Source organism: Schistocerca piceifrons, chromosome 6 (assembly GCF_021461385.2).
Source record: "Schistocerca piceifrons isolate TAMUIC-IGC-003096 chromosome 6, iqSchPice1.1, whole genome shotgun sequence".
NCBI classification, from domain to species: Eukaryota; Metazoa; Arthropoda; class Insecta; order Orthoptera; family Acrididae; genus Schistocerca; species Schistocerca piceifrons.
In genome coordinates, this window is record NC_060143.1 from 150,077,062 (window position 1) to 150,095,523 (window position 18,462).

General features: G+C 39.7%; 1 protein-coding gene across 1 annotated transcript in view; it reads left to right on the plus strand.

Moving 5' to 3' along the window:
• The window catches only part of LOC124803202 (engulfment and cell motility protein 1-like), a 63,703-nt gene that overhangs the window by 15,656 nt on the left and 29,585 nt on the right, over positions 1–18,462 (plus strand). The window contains exons 2-3 of the mRNA XM_047264384.1: positions 5,076–5,357; positions 5,767–5,933. Of these exons, the coding sequence (XP_047120340.1) occupies positions 5,076–5,357; positions 5,767–5,933 (449 nt within the window). The remainder of the gene's footprint in view (positions 1–5,075; positions 5,358–5,766; positions 5,934–18,462) is intronic.

Genomic DNA, 18,462 nt, shown 5'->3' on the forward strand with positions numbered 1-18,462 from the left:
ACATCTTAAAATATTACTGACTGCAAGAATTTTTTTTGTTACTAAACAAGAAAAAAACACTCTTAAGAAGCTATTAATTTTATTTGACGTTTTTGGATTCTGCTATTAGTTGCTAGAAACATATTATTATTATTATAAAATACAACTGAGAAACACAGGCCACACGAACACTTGATTCAGGCCACATTGACGACTTCTGATCCAGACTCTTGCCCCTGCAACCCCGAAAAGGCTGTTGCCCATCTTCAGAAACCATACGTTAGTTTGGCCTCTCCACTAGTATCCCAAAATTGTAGTTGCACCTACAATAAAGCGATTTGTATCATTGTGGTACATAAGCCGCTCCACCTGCAAATGCCCATGGTTCCTGGAGGAGGGAGGGTGGGGAGAAGGTTAATAACGAATCTAAAATTTTGTGGCATTGACGGCCTTCCCCTTGCAGGGAGTAATATCTTAACAACAACATGCAGAGAATCACATTAACAAATGATACCAGAGGAATAAAACTATTTTTGTAGTGGGGGAGTCATTGAATATGGTATACTTGGCTCATTCCTGTTCTTGACCTATATAAATGATTCACTAAATACATTAGGTACTCATGAAAAACTGAAAAGGTAACAAAGAAGTGGTCAAACACATTCACACCAACACAGACAAGAGAATAGTGAAACGGGCTTAAATGGTTCACAGCAAACAGTGTAGCATAACAGTCTGAAGCAATACAGCTAAGGTCAAAAATGTATTTATTTTACAGGAGTAAGAATACAGGAGTAAGGATACCACTTTGTGCAGACATGAGAACATCTAGCAAAAGCCTCTTCAGGTGTTTTTGTGATTCTTGCACTCACACGTTAATTTGTTGACTCCATAATGTTACTTGTGGTTATAAGGAGAATGAACTCAGGACAAACTGTGATATTCATAACTGCAGTGCTGGAAGTAAAACTAAATTCCTTATACACTGAAGAGCCAAAGAAGCTGGTAAAGCTGCCTAATATCGTGTATGGCCTCCGTGAGCACTCAGAAGTGTTGCAACATGACATGGCATGGACTTGACCAATGTCTGAAATAGTGCTAGAGGGAACTGACACCACGAATCTTGCAGGGCTGTCCATAAATCCATTAAGAGTACAACAGGGTGGGAATCTCTTCTGAACAGCACACTGCAAGGCATCCCACATATGCTCAATAATATTCATGTCTGGGGAGTTTGGTGGCCAGTGGAAGCATTTAAACTCAGAAGAGTGCTCCTGGAGCCACTCTGTAGCAATTCTGGATGTGTGGAGTGTTGCATTGTCCTTGCGGTATTGCCCAAGTTTGTCATAATGCACAATGGACATGAATGGATGCAGGTGATTAGACAGGCTGCTTACGTACATTTCACCTGTCAGAGTTGTATCTAGATGTATCAGGGGTCCCATATTACTCCAACTGCACATGTCCCACTACAGAGCGTCCACCACCTTGAATAGTCCCCTGCTGACATGCAGGGTCCATGCATTCATGAGGTTGTCTCCATATCTGAACACATCTATCAGCTCAATAAAATTTGAAACGAGACTCGTCCGACCAGGCAACATGTTTCCAGTCATCAACAGTCCAACGTCGGTGTTGACAGGCCCAGATCCGAAAGCCCATATCAATGATGTTTCGTTGAATGGTTTGCTCACTGACACTTGTTGATGGCCCAGCACTGAAATCTGCAGCAATTTGTGGAAGGGTTGCACTTCTGTCATGTTGAAAAATTCTCTGCAATCATGTTTGGTACCATTCTTTCAGGATATTTTTCCAGCCACAGTGATAGCATAGATTTGATGTTTTACTGGATTCCTGATATTCACGGTACACTCGTGAAATGGTTGTATGGGAAAATCCCCACTTCATCACTATCTTGGAGATGCTGTGTCCCATCGCTCATGCGCTGACTATAACAGAACTTTCAAACTCACTTAAATCTTAATAAACTGCCATTGTAGCAGCAGTAACCAATCTAACAATTGTGCCAAACAACTGTTGTCTTATATAGGCATTTCCAACCGCAGCACCATATTCTGCCTGTTTACATATCTCTGTATTTGAATATGCATGGGTATACCAGTTTCTTTGGTGCTTCAGCATTGATTCTCTATTTGTGCCTAGCTTTCAGAATGGAGTCTTATATTGTGGTTTGTGGTGGAAAAGTCTTTAACAAGTTGCTAATAGGCACAAGGCAGGAAGAGGAAATCCCCAAATTTTTCAAAAACGTATGAGAGTACTTTATTAGCTACTACTTTCATGATTATCAGAATATTAGAACTCAGAGATGTGAATTCCAGTTAAAACTGCAGTTAACACTAAATACGCGTTAATTTTTACAGTACATAGACAGCTAATAGTGTTTTCTGAAATCAATAAGGCTACATAAATATGAGGTTCATTCAAATGAAACCTGGTCAGTGCGTCTACCTTTGCTTTACGCATCAGGTGGCACCACGTAACTGTGGGTATGGTGGCACCATCTATTGGCAGAGAGACAGACGCGTGCTCATCATTTGATGCTGCATAGCGCCAGTATGGCTTCACGCCAAAGATAAGGTGGTCACACAAGTTATCATCCACTATCCAAAATGCAGGCAAGTAAGCAGGGACAACGAGGAGCGATTCGATTTTTGGCAGTGGAGGGAGTTGGAGGCTATGAAATGTATCAACAGATGAAGGCTGTGTGTGGTAAGTACAGTCTGAGTGTTGTGGAATGGCACAAATGATTCCTTGAGGGGGGTGAGTCACTGGAAGACGATGCTCATTCTGGACAAACTCATCATGTCATCACACCGGAAATGGTTGTGGAAGTGAATGCTACAGTCTTGGACAACCGCAGAATCACCATGGACGAGATCCATCAGTTACTGGGTATTAGAGTGGGCGCCACCCACACTACAATGCATCAACATTTGAATGTTCGAAAAGTCTGTGTGCAGTGAGTTCCCCACCAACTGATCACTGAATAGCACAATACTCGAATGGTGCTGTCTTATGAGTCATCTGCAATGTTATCATGAGGGGACTACAGCTTTCTGTCGTGTATTGTCACAGGTGACGAAACATAGTGTCACCATTTTGAACCAGAAAGCAAGTGTCAGAGCAAGCAGTGGAAACATGTGACTTCATCACCTCCAAAGAAATCAAAGGCCTTGCACACCAGTTCTGATAAGGTCATGATGTCCTTCTTTTTTGACCACAAGAGCCCACTGCTTGTTGAGTTTCCGTCAGTGCCCAGTGTTATCAAGCCACTTTACAGAACCTTACATGAGCCATCAAATTGAAACATTGAGGCATGTTGTCCAATGGTGTTATTCTCCTGCATGATAATACTCGCCCATACACAGCCAGTACGGTGAAGACAATATTGCAGCAGTTTCAGGGGGGAATGCTGGAACATCCATCACACAGTCCCAACCTTTCACTGTGTGACTTTCATATGTTTGGACTTCTAAAACAAGCTATTCGTAGACATCAATTCACAACAGATGACGAAGTGTGTGACTGGGTCCAGGCCTGGATCCGACAGCCTAATAGCTTCTTCAAGGATGGAATCGACCAGCTAGTATTATAATGGGATGAATGTGCCAACAGTTTTGGTGACTATTTTTGAGTATGTATACTGTGTATAAATACATTTTTGAGTTAATAAAATCGTTACCTTTACTTGACATTAGTGGCCGGGTTTCATTTAAATGCCCCTTATACTTAGTATGAAGGAAAGCTAAACAACAGCTTAATACTGTAAGAGGAGGATGACTGTGTTTTTCAGAGTCACTGGTTTCTTACTAATACGTATAAAAAACAATTATCGAGAAGTAATTCCCAGAACTGACAAAGTGTGTACGTTAGCACTTACAGAAGAAGTGTGTAATTCTTACTTCTAGTGGTCAACATATAACTTGGTGTGTTCCACATCCCTGTGGGATCTCCTCCATGGTAAGATTTATAGAATATGAAGTTTGCATGAATAAATAAATAAATAAAATGAATAACTTCAGATATGGTATAATTATGTCAAAATGTATAAATATGGAATCTGGTTTTTGGAGTAACAAAAATTGTGTTGAGAAAAGAATGTAAATGCTGATAAAAAATGGTATAATCATTGTCTGTTCCAAGGGAACTTCTATGAGAACACGTTAGCGATACTAACTTTTATTTGAATTTTTTGCTGTATCTCACTGTATGCCCTGTTATCTAATTATCATTAATTTGTTAATTAATTTTTGGGATGATTCTCAGGTATACTAAATAGAATGAAAAGGTATATGAAAACTGTCAGTAGGATGATTTTTGCAAGTACTGAAAAAACAGTTCAAATATAAATTTATCATTATAAATGTGTTTATTCTCCCATTTTCATGGCCATTTTTCTCCAGAACATTATTATGCACCATTAAAAAAACAAAGACAGTTGTGTTACATAATCCTAAATACAAATAAATTAATGGCATCTCGTAATTTTCTTAAAGCATCTATCATTGTGCCAATAACCTTGCCGCAGTGGTAACACTGGTTCCTGTCAGATCACCAAAGTTAAGCACCATCGGGCTTGGCTCACACCTGGATGGGTCACTGTCCGGGTCTGCCAAGTGCTCTTGGCAAGCATGGTGCACTCAGTCCTCGTAAGGCCAATTGAGGAGCTACTTCATTGAGAAGTAGCAGCACCTGTCATGAAAATTGACAATGGCCAGGAGAGCGATGTGCTGACCACATGTCCCTCCGCACCCACATCCTGTGATGCTTGAGGGCTGAGGATGATATGGCAGCTGATCAGTACCACTTGGCCTTCGAAGAGCTATTTGGACACTTTTGTGTGTGTGTGTGTGTGTGTGTGTGTGTGTGTGTGTGTGTGTGTGTGTTCATAAACGAGCTAAAACTGATTCTAATTTGAAAGTTAGACTTGATATTTGTTTTTAGTTTTCTGTTGCGCTCCTCATGAAATATGTGCCATTTTTTAATTGCAAATTAGACAGCTTCAAATCCTCATTTTAAAATACAGATTATACCATTCTTAATCATCAGCGTGAATTGTAGAATATCTGTGGAAGGTTCTGCTAGTGCTGGAGCGACAAATAATAGAAGGCCTCAAGACTCAGCCAAGGGAGTGGCAAAAGTTGGATCGTCAGCTGCAGGAATGGAGCTATGAGCGTGTGACACAAGTCTGGAATGATGAACGTGAGCAGCAGTTACAGTGGAACCTCCGAAATCTGCCTCCAGTTGTCAGCCTACGTGAAACACGAACAAATGAGTTGTTAGATGTTATTGCTCAGCAGAGGCTTGGAGTAATGTCTGATGGTGAATTTTTTCCTAAACTTGGCGTTCGGCAGCAGGTGAGGATATGTACATTGTTGTATTATATTCTTAGGAAATCACATTAGAAATAAAATGACGGCAGGTGTGGTTACATACTACCACAAGGCCTTGTTGAAATAACATTAACATCAAATGCCTTGTGAAAATGAATAAGTGTTTCATTTAAGTTTTAGTACTGATTTAATTCTTGAATAGAGAAATATTATTCTCTGAAAACAATGCAATGTTTAAAGTAAATACCTGAAAAAATAAGTACATACTCAGCCTTATCTAATCGATGTATTCAAGAATATAGTTTTATTAATAAATAAGTCTTGTTTTCGATCCCTTTGCATTAGTGTGCAAAATTTATTCATTTAATTTACAGTTTGCACTAGACTTGTCTCTGTGCTTGCAAAAGAATATACATAGAACTTTGTATTTCAGAAAGGCAAACAAAAACTGTGGTTTGCATATCTATCATCTAATCACAAAGTTATTCACTATGGGGACTGCATAGATGAGAATCGTCCAGAGTGTCCATGTAAAATATCAGTGTCGGATATCAGAGATTTAGTTACGGGACTGAAATGTCCCCATATAAAAAATGCAAAGTAAGTTTCTGACTTATGGGAACCTATTGCTTCTATTATCCAAAATGTTTCAAATTTTAGATTGTATTATAGCACTCATTTTCAAAATCTATTTTAGAAGAATTTATACTTCACAACTAATTTGTTAATTTTCATATGATTTTTGTTACTCGTTTTACTAACAATGAAATTGTAATTCATCTGCATAGTGAATTTGCCTAATTTAGGGTTATCACAGCATTCATTTAACCAATGATGGAGATAATTTACACGCTACTCTTCAATTGGTTGCAAAATAAGACTTGTGTACAACATCTAAACCACCTACCTATAAATAATTGATGGATAACGAATGTATAATATGGATGACAAATGCATAGTGTGCTCAATAAGTTTAAGAACTGATTTTCTACAGACATACTAACCATAAGAACATCATTTAGAATTCACAGAAATTAGACAGATGCACCTAATGGAGACGAATACAAGTTAATACCATATTACTGCAGGTATAATAAGAAAAAGATGGAACGATTGTTCATTCCATGTGATTACTGCTTTTGAACAGTTCTTTCAGTACTGTATTTCAGTAACAGAATTGAAACCTACAAGATAGCAAGTCTGACAGTCATGACTCCAAACAGGAGATGTTTTAAACTTCATTATGTGATTAGAGGAGGTGATAATGGCTGAAATAACTGGGATGTGATTGTATGGGGTGATTTCAATATTGATTTTAACACTGATAGTTCTGATAGAGGGCACCATGAGTTACAGATGTTCAGTTTTGGTTTGATCCAACAGTAATATTCCAGACAAGAATATAAGGAGGCAATGCAACTGTCATTCATAATTTATTTTTAAACGGTACTGTCTTTCGTGAAATACATGTGATCCTCATAATTTTTTGTTTGATCATTATGATCAAAAGGCAACAGTAAAGTATCCCCATTAATCACATTTTTTGTGAAGGAAAAAGTATAATTTCATGGAAGTTTAAATTCTGACCTATTTACACTATTCAGAAAGAATTTACAGTGTGAAAAATTAGGGTAGTTTACCAAGGGCACAAAGCAGATAAGAAATATAACTCTTTCCTAAAAATATCCTTACAGTATTATGAATTCAGTTTTTCTTGACAACAGGTTAGGGAAAGTGGAAGAGGAAGCCAAGAAAAAGCGTAGCTCACATCTGTGATCAACATATCTTGTGCCACAACAAGAGGGGGAAAGAGAACTTTACTTAATGCAGAGGATTAGCTGTTATTTATCAAGACTTGAAACTAAACTACAAGCAGTACTGCAAAATTCTTTATTATACCATAAATAAGGCAAAAGCCATACACTATGTACAAAAGATTGAAGATTTAGAGAACAAGACAAGGAGAATTTAGAGCATTATTAGGTGGGAAACAATAAATTTGGTAAGCCAAATAACTTTCAACTGTCAACAGTGAGATAGATTATATGAAATTCAAATCATTGGCTACTAAATTCAGTTATTTTATGATCTCATGAACTCAATAATAGTAGAACTAAACATGAAAAATTATGCTAAAATTTCGTTTTTAGGACATCCACTAATGAGAGGTGTGTTTAATAGAATGACATGCTTCAGTTGCAATAATGATTCATTCAAGCCACAACCAGTTATTAATCCCATGTTAAAATCCCATCATCTAGTGTGAAAAAATTATTGTATTAGGTCATGCATAACACACGGTCAGGCCACTCAGTCCAAAGGTTCCAAGTCACTGCACCTTGAGTGGGAAGTGCCCGTTGTCGAGCAGCTGTATGCCACAGACTTCAACATGGACTGCGTAGAGGGCCACACTGGAGATGCCTGCACCACTCCATGCATCTAGACCTCCAACATGGTCCTCTATTCAGTCTTTGTTGGCATCCATGGTGTGCAGCTGCTCAACAGCAAACTGTTTCCACCCAAGATGCAGTGACTTCTAGCCTTTGCACTGACTAACCCATCGTGTTATGCATGACCAAGTACAATAATATTTTATACACCCGAAGAAGGGATATTTTTCTTTTCTTTTTTTGAGTTATCAATCTTCTGATTGCTTTGATGCAACCTGCCATAAATTCCTCTCTTGTGCCAACCTCTTCATCGCAGAGTAGCATTTGCAACATATTTCCTTTCTGGATGTATTCCAATCTCCATCTTCCTCTACAGTTTTGTTTTTATGCTCTACAGCTCTCTCTAGTACCATGGAAGTTATTCCCCGATGTCCTACCATCCTGTCTCTTCTTCTTGTCAGTGTTTTCCATATATTCCTTTCCTCACCAATTCTGCAGAGAACCTACTCATTTTAACAGCCAAAACCGGTTGTGGATTTAATCAATCATTATTACAACTGAAATGGGTGTTATTCTATTAGAAATTATCCTGTTGGCGTTTTCTGTAATCTTGTCAAGGCCTTTGGTTATAAACATCAGACATGAGCACTAGGGAAACTAAAATGGTATGGATGGTATGGCATGAAAAACCTTCTTTTTGCATGAATGGAGTATTGTCCTATCAACAGAAAATAAATGGTTACATTGCAAGTTATATGATATATGCTGATGACAGAGGTACATTGACAAACAGCCCAGACACAACCACACCAGACACAGACAGGAGAATAATGGAGCAGGCTTACAGCTGTTTCACAAGTAACATCTTAACTGTTGATCTTTTTTTTTTTTTTTTTTTTTTTTTTTTTTTTTTTTTTTTTTTTTAAAAAAAAAACATATTATGCAATTCCACAAAAATAAAAATTACTTACAGTACCGAAGTAGATACAAATAGGCGTACACTGACTGAGGCTCAATGTCTGAAGTTCTTGGGCATCCAGTTGGTAATGAACTGACATGGCTCTGTCAGTGAGTAGATAAGTATAACTAAAAAAACTCAGTTCTGGCTGCTTTGGACTTGAAATCTCATTATCTTGACCTATAGACAAGACTGCTAGCATATTTTTACTGTATATTGCACTATGGCATTGACTTCTAAGGCAATGAAGCTAAAGTGAAAGAAAATATGTATTTTACAGAAACATGCAATAAGAACACAGTATAAAGTTGACATCTGAACGTCTTGGAGAAGCCTCTTTATGGACCTTCAGGGATTCCTGAGAGAAATTGGAATGAACTTAACATTTCATAACAACAATACTAGATGCAAAAGTTAATTTTCATATGGACTATGTATCCCCGTCTAGAGATCAGAATAGGATTTTATGCTGTTATGGAAAAGTGTACTACAGGCTGCCAGCAGATGTCAGGCACGAAACTGAAATTTCCCATATATTCCAAATCAAAGTAAAGAAAAACTTCAGTAGTAACTACATATACAATTTACTAGTGTTTGGACTAAACGATGACAATTTCAGCATAATTCCAGTACCTATGTTTATTTATTTTTATTTATTTATTTGCATTTTTCCTATGACTTCACCAATGTTTGTATTAGACATATATACTGCACACATCTCCTCCTACCTTCAGCCCTCTCTCTCTGTCCATTTCTTCCCCCTCCAATCACTCTGTGCAGGTGATGTGAACTGTTTATTTACTGCAATCCATAATTGCAAATGAAATAATGTGACCTGTCTCTCTAGTGTCATATCAAGAAAACTGTGCTATGTTGACAGGTACTGTTGTGATTTTGCAATTAATAGTGCTTCACAGTTGAAAGTTGTCCACAGTGTTCCCAACTGTGAGGACTTTACTTGCAATGTATCGACTAATGGTGTGTCTTGTTTCCACGGTATAAGTATCCATAATCCATTTAATATGCAAACCAAGTGTCTGTCTACCTCTTCCTCCTCCTCCTCCTCCTCCCTGTCTCTGACCATCTCCCCCTCCATCATCTATCTGTTTATACCTCCTCCTCATTTTTCGGTGCCCATCTCATCCTCCCCCTCTCTATGAACATCTCATCCTCACCCATGTCTGTACATACCCTCATCCCCGCCTCTCTGTCCATCTCCTCCTCCTCTAACTCTTACCACCCCCTCCTCCCCCCTCCCTTTGTCCATTCCCTCCTTCCCATTCTGTTTACTAATCTCCTTCTACCTAGCTTCATAGGCCAACTCCCCCTCTACGTATTCTCCACTTACCTGTCTCTTTTCATCTCTTCCTACTCTCTTTCTATCTATACATCTCCTCCTGCCCCATCTCTCTGTCCACCTCATCCTCCCACCTTTCTCTGGCCCATCTCTTACTGCCATCTTTCTGTCTGTCCATCTCCTCTTCCTGCCTTTCCTGTGCATCTCATCGCCCGTTGTCTCACTACCCATCTCATCCTCTCCCTCCTTACACTGGATCAAGATGATCTATTGTGGTGTCCTGCTGCCACAGTATATGTACCCATGGTCCACTTAAAACATGTACCACTTGTCTGTCCATCCGCAAGTGTAACCCTGCACCTGTTGTGCAGGGCAGCATGAATGTCACAGGTTGAAAAATTCTTTTCACTTTAGTACCTCCACTCCTATTAGAGCTAAAAGAATCTAACAGTCACAGTGCTGACTTAAATACAGCAAGTAGTATTTGTATCAAATCTGATCTGGTTGAAACCAATCCAGAGGTTTCGGAGATGGTGGACACACACACACACACACACACACACACACACACACACACACACACACACTCCATCCATAGAAAATATAAAACGTATGGATGTTGTCAACACATCATATAATACAGAAACATAAATACACCAATGTATATAATTACAAACACATAAATAGATCCACATATTATTTGATTTACTATGTCACATTTTTGTACATCATATTTCACTATTCTATTGAACATGTTGTAAACTGACTCTTAATCACAGTAGTTAATTATTAGCACTACTGTCAACAAAATTTACATATCATTTCAGGTAATCTTTGACAGTATAAAATCACTTTTCTGACATATAATTTTTAGGATATTACTGAAGGCTTATACTTCACTTTTGCCTTAGATATCTTGTGGAAGGTTGTTCTATAATTGGATTGCATTTTTGGGTTTTTATTTGTTTTTTCTATTGAGATGTAAGCAGTGGCTGGATTTCATTCCATGTTCATTTCAATGTATTTTTTTATTGGATCACTGTTCGCAAAATGCATACACATCAAACAGTCAGATTCCCACAGATGTAAACAAGTCTATGCAATGAGTTCTTGCATTACTTTTTGTTATAATTTATACAGTCCTTTTTTGTAGCTTAAAAAGTTTTTGTATATTCTGCTCATATGTTCCCTTGAAGATTAGCCCATAACTAATTGTAGAATGAACGTATACAAAATATATTGTTCTAGAGTATGAGCTACTACACACAGAACTTATTATTTTAAGTGCAGTGCATACTGAAGCTACTTGCTCCCTGAGGGCAGTAATATCAAGAAGTACATTGGGCCAAGCACTAATATTGATGTATTCTGGGTTATAAAGGTGTTTTATGGTATGACTGAAGTTTGCTTGAGAGATTTCTACACATGAAACCATTCATTTCCTATCTCTCTTACACCCAGTTTATTTAACAGAGTTGTGTGACCTATTGCATAAAACGTTTTTGTAAAGTCCAGGAAGATGCCTGTTATATGATCTCCTTTGCCTAGCACTTCCAAAACACCATTTGTAAATTGAGCTTCATTGCTCCTGTGCCTGAAACACACGAAAAATCATACTTTGTTAAGTACTCCATGAGCCTAATCTTCATTATGGTTTACAATACTTTTGAAAACAATGACAGTAGAGAGAGGGGCCTATAATTTTGTAACCCCTTTCTAATGTCGAGGCAGGACTTTTGCATACTTTAGTGTTTCTGAGAAGCAACTTGTGCTGAAGGACTCATTTGTGATGTGCAGTAAAAGGTTCTTTGATACTGTCTATATAGTACTTCAGCAAGCAAACAGGCACTTCATCCATACTTCCTGAGGTTTTATTTTTTGGGTTCCATACAACATTGCCCACCATAACACACAGTGAACACAATAAGATAAGCCAAATGTATGCAAGCACTAACAACATGATAACTGTGCACAAGCATAATGTGGCAGGGTTTAAATAGATACTCCCCTGTGGCAGGCTCTATCGGAAGTTCACAGTATAGCTCTTCCTTGGTGCACTCTCACAGATGACAACACACAGCTAATGCAAGCAGTTTTCAAGTGTGCGCACATTACTTCATACCTCTTACCTTGGGGCACAACTCCAATATGCGAGATGTAAATGACATCTTCCTCCACAAGGCTCTGACTCAGACGACGTGCTGATACTGGGGTGTATGATTGGAACTACCTGGGGCGAGGGCAGCATCGCAGTCCACCTTCTCGTGTCAGTCCATATTGTAAGATGGGTGACACAGATGCAAGCTACCTGTCCGCCTCAGGTCCATGGCCTGACGGTGATGGTGCCCCCATAGTTGGCAACTGAGGTGGAGGAGATGGCTCCGGTGTGGACAGCAGCTGCATCAGTACTGGTAGTGGTACTGGAGAAGCTGCACCAGGTTCGTCCACTGGTGATGTGGGACCTCTCGTATGTCATGGCAGGGACCCATTCACATCAGGTGATCTGTGAACTGATGCAGACTGGCTTGGCAATGTCAGTGTCCCAGCCAGGGTTGTCCGATCATTCACACACAGGCGCAACTGGTCACAGTGACATGCACAAGGGCCCTCCTCTGTACGGACATCGCAAGGAGGTGGACGCAGCGTCAGGAGATGGCGGCGGAAATCCATTTTGGGCACTGACCAAACCCATGTGTCTAGACAGCCACTCTGGCTGGAAACAGGATGATGGCTGCAAGGGTTGGCATCCCTGGCCGGGTCACAGAAGATGCAGAAGCATCCCGGATTGGCACCTGTACAGCAGTTCGGCAGGGCTGTTGTCACCAAACGGCTTGAACTGATAGGAAGACAAATTGATCCAAGGCAATGTCGGATGAGGACTGAGTCACATACTTTTTCATTTGCATTTTGAATGTTCTAACTAACCTTTCGGGCTCACCATTGGACTGCAGGTTGAAGGGTGGGGCCAAAATGTAAAATGTGGCTGATCTCTCAAAACCGTTGCAGGAGGCAAATTTCTGTGACATAAACTGAGGGTCATTATCAGAGACCAACACTGCCAGAAGTCCTTCAATGGAACAAATTTTCGATAGGGCTGCCAAAATTGATGGGCAATGAACAACATATGGGAACCAAGAGGATACATCAATTACTAATAGCCAGCATGCCTTAAGGAAAGGGCCAGTGAAATCAATGTGGAGATGGTCCCAAGCCTGTGAAGGCTGATGCCACAGAGACAATGCTGCCCAGATGGCAGCTTGCTCCAATGCATATTGGGAAAACAGCGGAACAAAATGAGTGATGTTGCCATCCAAAGCAGGCCAAAAAACATGACAGCAGGCTAACTCCTTGGTGCATAGCATCTCCCAGTGATCAGCATGCAGCAATTGCTGGATCTCCAAACAAAAAGCTGGGGGAACCACTACAGAAGGATCTGAATAGTCCGTATCAAGTAGGAGAACGCCATCAATGACAGAGAAATGGAGCCGAAACACATAGTTACGGAGGGGTTCAGATACCCATGATGGAGGTTCCTCAGGCTGGCCATGCTGAACGCAGTGTATCACTTTCTGTAAAATTGGATTGATAGCACCAGCTTATATGACTGAAGCACTTGTGATTAGAAAGCCATTGACAGTTTGTTGAGAACATTCATCAAAGTGGAAACCGAGTAACTCCTCTTGATCAAAAATTGGGCCTGGGCCAGTTGTAAGACAAGGAGAGTGCATCAGCATTCATATGTTTAGCTGTGGGATGGAAGTTGTACCAACAGAGGAACAGCACCCAACGTTGAAGACGATGCACTGCTTTGTCTGGCAACAATGCTGAGGGGTTCAACAATGAAACTAATGGCTTGTGATCCATGATGAGGTGAAATTTTACACCATACATTGTGTTACAAGGCAAGGCACAGATTGTAACATAGACTTCAGTTTGTAAAACTCTGTTTCACATGTGTGTGACCAGTGGAAAAATGTCCCCTTATGCAGTAAGGCATGTAACAATTGTGCAACTGATGCTACCCCTGGCAGAAACTGATGATAATAAGCAGTTTTACACAGGATGCAGTAGAGCCATAGCAGCACACACATTCTGAAAAAGGGGCTTGATACCTCTAACCCAAGATCAGCAACAGAATTCCTTTCCAATCTTGTGGCCTGTAACACCAAAAAGAGTGTAATAAGTTGTTGAGATGTTCAGCAGTGGAGGAGTAGAAGAAACAATGTCATCAAGACATTTGGCACAGCCAGGCACAGACCTCATATGAGTTGATTGAGAAACTGCTGAGAAATTGACAGGGCACCCGTCACACCAAACAATAACCACAAGTATTGATACAAGCCAAAAGGTGTGTTAATGACCAAGGCCCGTTGAGAGTCAGCACCAATGGGAAGCTGCAAATATGCATCAGATATGTTGATCTTGGGAAAATACTGACCACTAGTGAGCTTAGAAAAAAGTTCATCAGGGCACACCATGGGATACATGTCAATGATAGACTGAGCATTGACAGAAACTGAAATCACCGCAAAAATGTAACCATCCTGACGGCTTCTTGGCAATGACTAATGGGGTAGCCCATTCACTGAATGCGATCGATTGGACGACCCCCGGAGGCCATGAAGCGGTTGAGCTCCACATTGACTTGGTCATGTAGTGCCATCAGCACCGGGTGAGCCTGAAAGAATTGGGGTTTGGTCGAATGCTTCTTGGTGATGTGGGCTTTGAAATTATTGGCACAACCTAAACCCACAGAAAACAGGGCGGGAAATTTAGAGCATAAAAAGTTGAGTTACATATAAGGCACTTGATCAGAGATGAGTTTAACATCAGAAATAGTAAATCCAAGACGATTAAAGGCATCCAAACAAAACAAATTTTTGGTGCGTGCTTTGATCACCACCACAAAAGTCAAGGATGAATCAAAGATTTAGATGTGATGGGCCAAGGAACTAGTTAACATCAGAAAGCTTTGTTTATTGTAGGTGACTAATGTATGTGAGACTGGTGCTAAAAGGGGAGAACCCAAGTTCTTGTACATTTACAGGTTGGGTGCAAACACGCCAACACAAGTGTCAACTTGCAAGTGCAATGACGTACGTCCGTTTCCAGAAGTATTTCGAAAGAAGATCACTTGTGTTATCAAAAGAGGGTGAAGATGGAGCCTGCAGGGGGGCCAGTCAGCAAAGGAGTTGATACATGCATGGTGATGACCAAGACAAAACAAAAGCACAGGATAAAGTAACATTAGTCAATTCAAATGCATTAAAATGGTGCCACAAACGTTTTTTGTAGACATCCCATTCTTTGGCAGACTCATTGCAATCCAGAAACAGTGGGGGATAAATAAGCAGGTTAGCAACAGACAAAACAGGAGGTGCAAGGGGCGAAAAGAGGAAATACAAGGGGTGACACATAAGATTGTGACAGACCCAAACTGGCCAAAACAGAGGCAAACATTTGCAATACCTCCTACTGTTGACTGGTATGCTGCAACACCACAGTAAGAACCCCTAGCTGTTCAATTAGCCGGTGGAAAAACTCATCAGTAGCACCATCAGACATTGTAGACGGAACGGAGGACTAACCTGAGACTGAAAACCACACGGAGAGCAATCCTACACTCATTGTCACATGTGTTGTAACTTAAACACACAAAACAACCAAGAATGTAGTACAACTTTATTAGACTGTGGCATGTACACCAATCACCATAACATGCACTAAACACAATTACATAAGGCAAATGTATGCAAGCAATAATAACATGATAACTGAATGCGAGCGCAGCATGACAGGGTTTAAATAGGTCTTGCCCATGGTGGGCTCCATTGGAAGTCACTCTCTCGAGTGACAACACACTGCTAATGTGCATGGCTTTCAGGTATGTGCACATTACTTAACTGTTGTAGCTTGGTAGCTATGTTACTGAAATGTTGGTTCGCAAAGGTTGCTTGCTCTGTGGGATCATGTATCGTGCTACCACTGCGCTAAAGTTCTATGTTTGTTTAGTCTCTTCTACTTGTCTCTAGTTAGGTGACATTCTAGGCTGCTTTGATTTCATTTTCTGTCTTTTCTACAAATTTACCATTTTTATGCTTCTCTCTATATATTTTTGTATGTCTGGTAGTACTTTTGAAATGCGTGATCATTTTGGCTGCTTTTTATAATGATGAGTTGCTTGAGGGTTACGGTTATTTTTGTTTTGTTAACGACTCTTAGTACTTTTGGAGGCACTGCTTCAGCTTTGAATTCAAATACTGTGAGAAGCTTCAAGAACTTCCCATCAATGCTGATCTCCATGTACACTCCTACCCATGTTTCACTGTTCATCTGTGTGGCAAATTCAACTCTTTTTGGCTAAGAGAAAACCATTCAGTATGTCAGGATTTTAATTTTCTTTCCTATGGCTGACTGGATTGATCTTATTGACCAAGGTAATATACAACAACATTGCAACTTTCTTTCTCTATGTCAGTTAGCATATGGTAAATGATTGATGCTGAAAGCTTGGTTAGCATTTTAGCAGTGTTAATCACAAGTGATATTCTACAGCTGTATAGCTGTTCAAGAATGGGTTCATTGTGTTGATTGTTTACATCTCCACAAATGAGAATTTTATCCTTAGGATTAGAAAGTATGTCCAATACTTGAATTAATATTGCAATGGTAATATACATGTCACCATTGGCAGAGCAGTAAATATGTAGTATAGTTAGTCTTTGGAACATATAGGGCCTCTACATGTTCTTCACTTAATGAAATAATGTCATTTCTAATTTTATACATAATTCCTCCTTTTAGACATGTGCTTATTGCAGATCCCCTGCAACAATGTTGCAAGCAAGTCAACTATCAGTAATATGCAGTTCAACTTCTAGCTGTTGCACTTTATTTCTTATGGAGTGGATACTTTGGTGGAGAACTGAAAAAAACTAAGCACTGCTTACCCTGGGGACTTCTTGTATTTCTTGTCTTTGTCCAAAAAGTCATTTGGATGACAAATAGTCTTCTTGTTGAGCACTTCATTTTCCACTGTTGCTTCTGTTGATCCTCACCTTATTTTGCAGCTTTTTCTGGTACTTTTGACAGTTACATCACTATTTACAGTTCTATCACTTCTATCTCTTTTAGAAGTGCTGTTGTCATTTCTGTTGGGGCTAATGATGGAGTTGCAATTATTGTTTTGCTTTTGAAATCATTTTCATGTTGTTTATTTCCTTGGTTATCAGATTTGCCAGGTATTCTTTCCCCAGGCCATTGAGATGTAGTCCATGTTATGTATGGACTCTACATCCTATATTAATTATGTCAAAGCATTTCACATTTTTAAAATGCCTGCAGATTTTGGCAAACTGATGATTGGTGTTTTGTACCTTTGTTATTATCACAACTGTCTCATGAGACATTGATGATGCTAAATATTCACAGTTACAACAGTTATGTGTGTGAGGCTTTTCAGACACTGTTCAAGATTATAGACGGTGAACACCAAGAACTTGCACAGCAAATATTGCAGCAATGGTAGATGCTACTGATGTTCAGTTTTCACAGAACAAATTGTTGGTGTTCTGGGGCTCATACTATTAGCCAATCAACAGATTATAATAATACCTATAAAGTGTAATTTTTGTGCAACATACACATTCTTAAATGGAACAATACCTATTGACATTGCAGAATTCTAGAGCAAGTAGCTAATGAGGTATCATATTTTGAAAAGTTCCAACACCGACAGTTGTACAATACCTGTTGTAGCACACACTAAAGAACAACATAAGTGCATACAATAGTTATGTGGATTCTGACCAGTAATGAGACTACTGACCATCTGTAGCACATGTGCTAGCATTGCAATGGAGATGTCCAAGCAGGCTGCAGTAATACGTCATCGGTTATCATCAGGTGTAGTTGGTATGTCATTGTAAGCAGCTTCTTTCAGCTTTCCCCACAGAAAAACTCTACGGGTGTCAAATCTGGGGATAAGGGCAGCCAAGGTACAGGTGCTCTGCGTCCAATCCAAAAATTTAGAAACAATTTGTGAAGACATGCTGTAGTACTTCGTATACTATGGGCGGACAGCCATCATGTTGGTACCACAGGTTCCTCCTAGCCTGCAGAGGAACATCTTCCTAGTCTGCAGAGGAACATCTTCTAGATGGTCTATTAGGAGACTACAACACTAGCGTACATTCAAGTGTTCCATCTATGAAAAATGGCCCTACGAGCTGATGGTTCACTATCCCACACCACATGTTTATACTCAGTGGATGCTGATGTTCCACCTGATAAAGCCAATGGCTGATACAGCCAATGGGGATTTTCAACATACCAATAGCGCATGTTTCACTGGTTTATTTGTCCATGGTTGGTAAATGTGGCTTCATTAGTAAACAAGACACATCTGGTGTATCCTGTCTTAATGCCTGTGTGCAGTAGTTAACATGATTCTCTTAAGCATTTCCATGCAGCTCTTGATGGAGA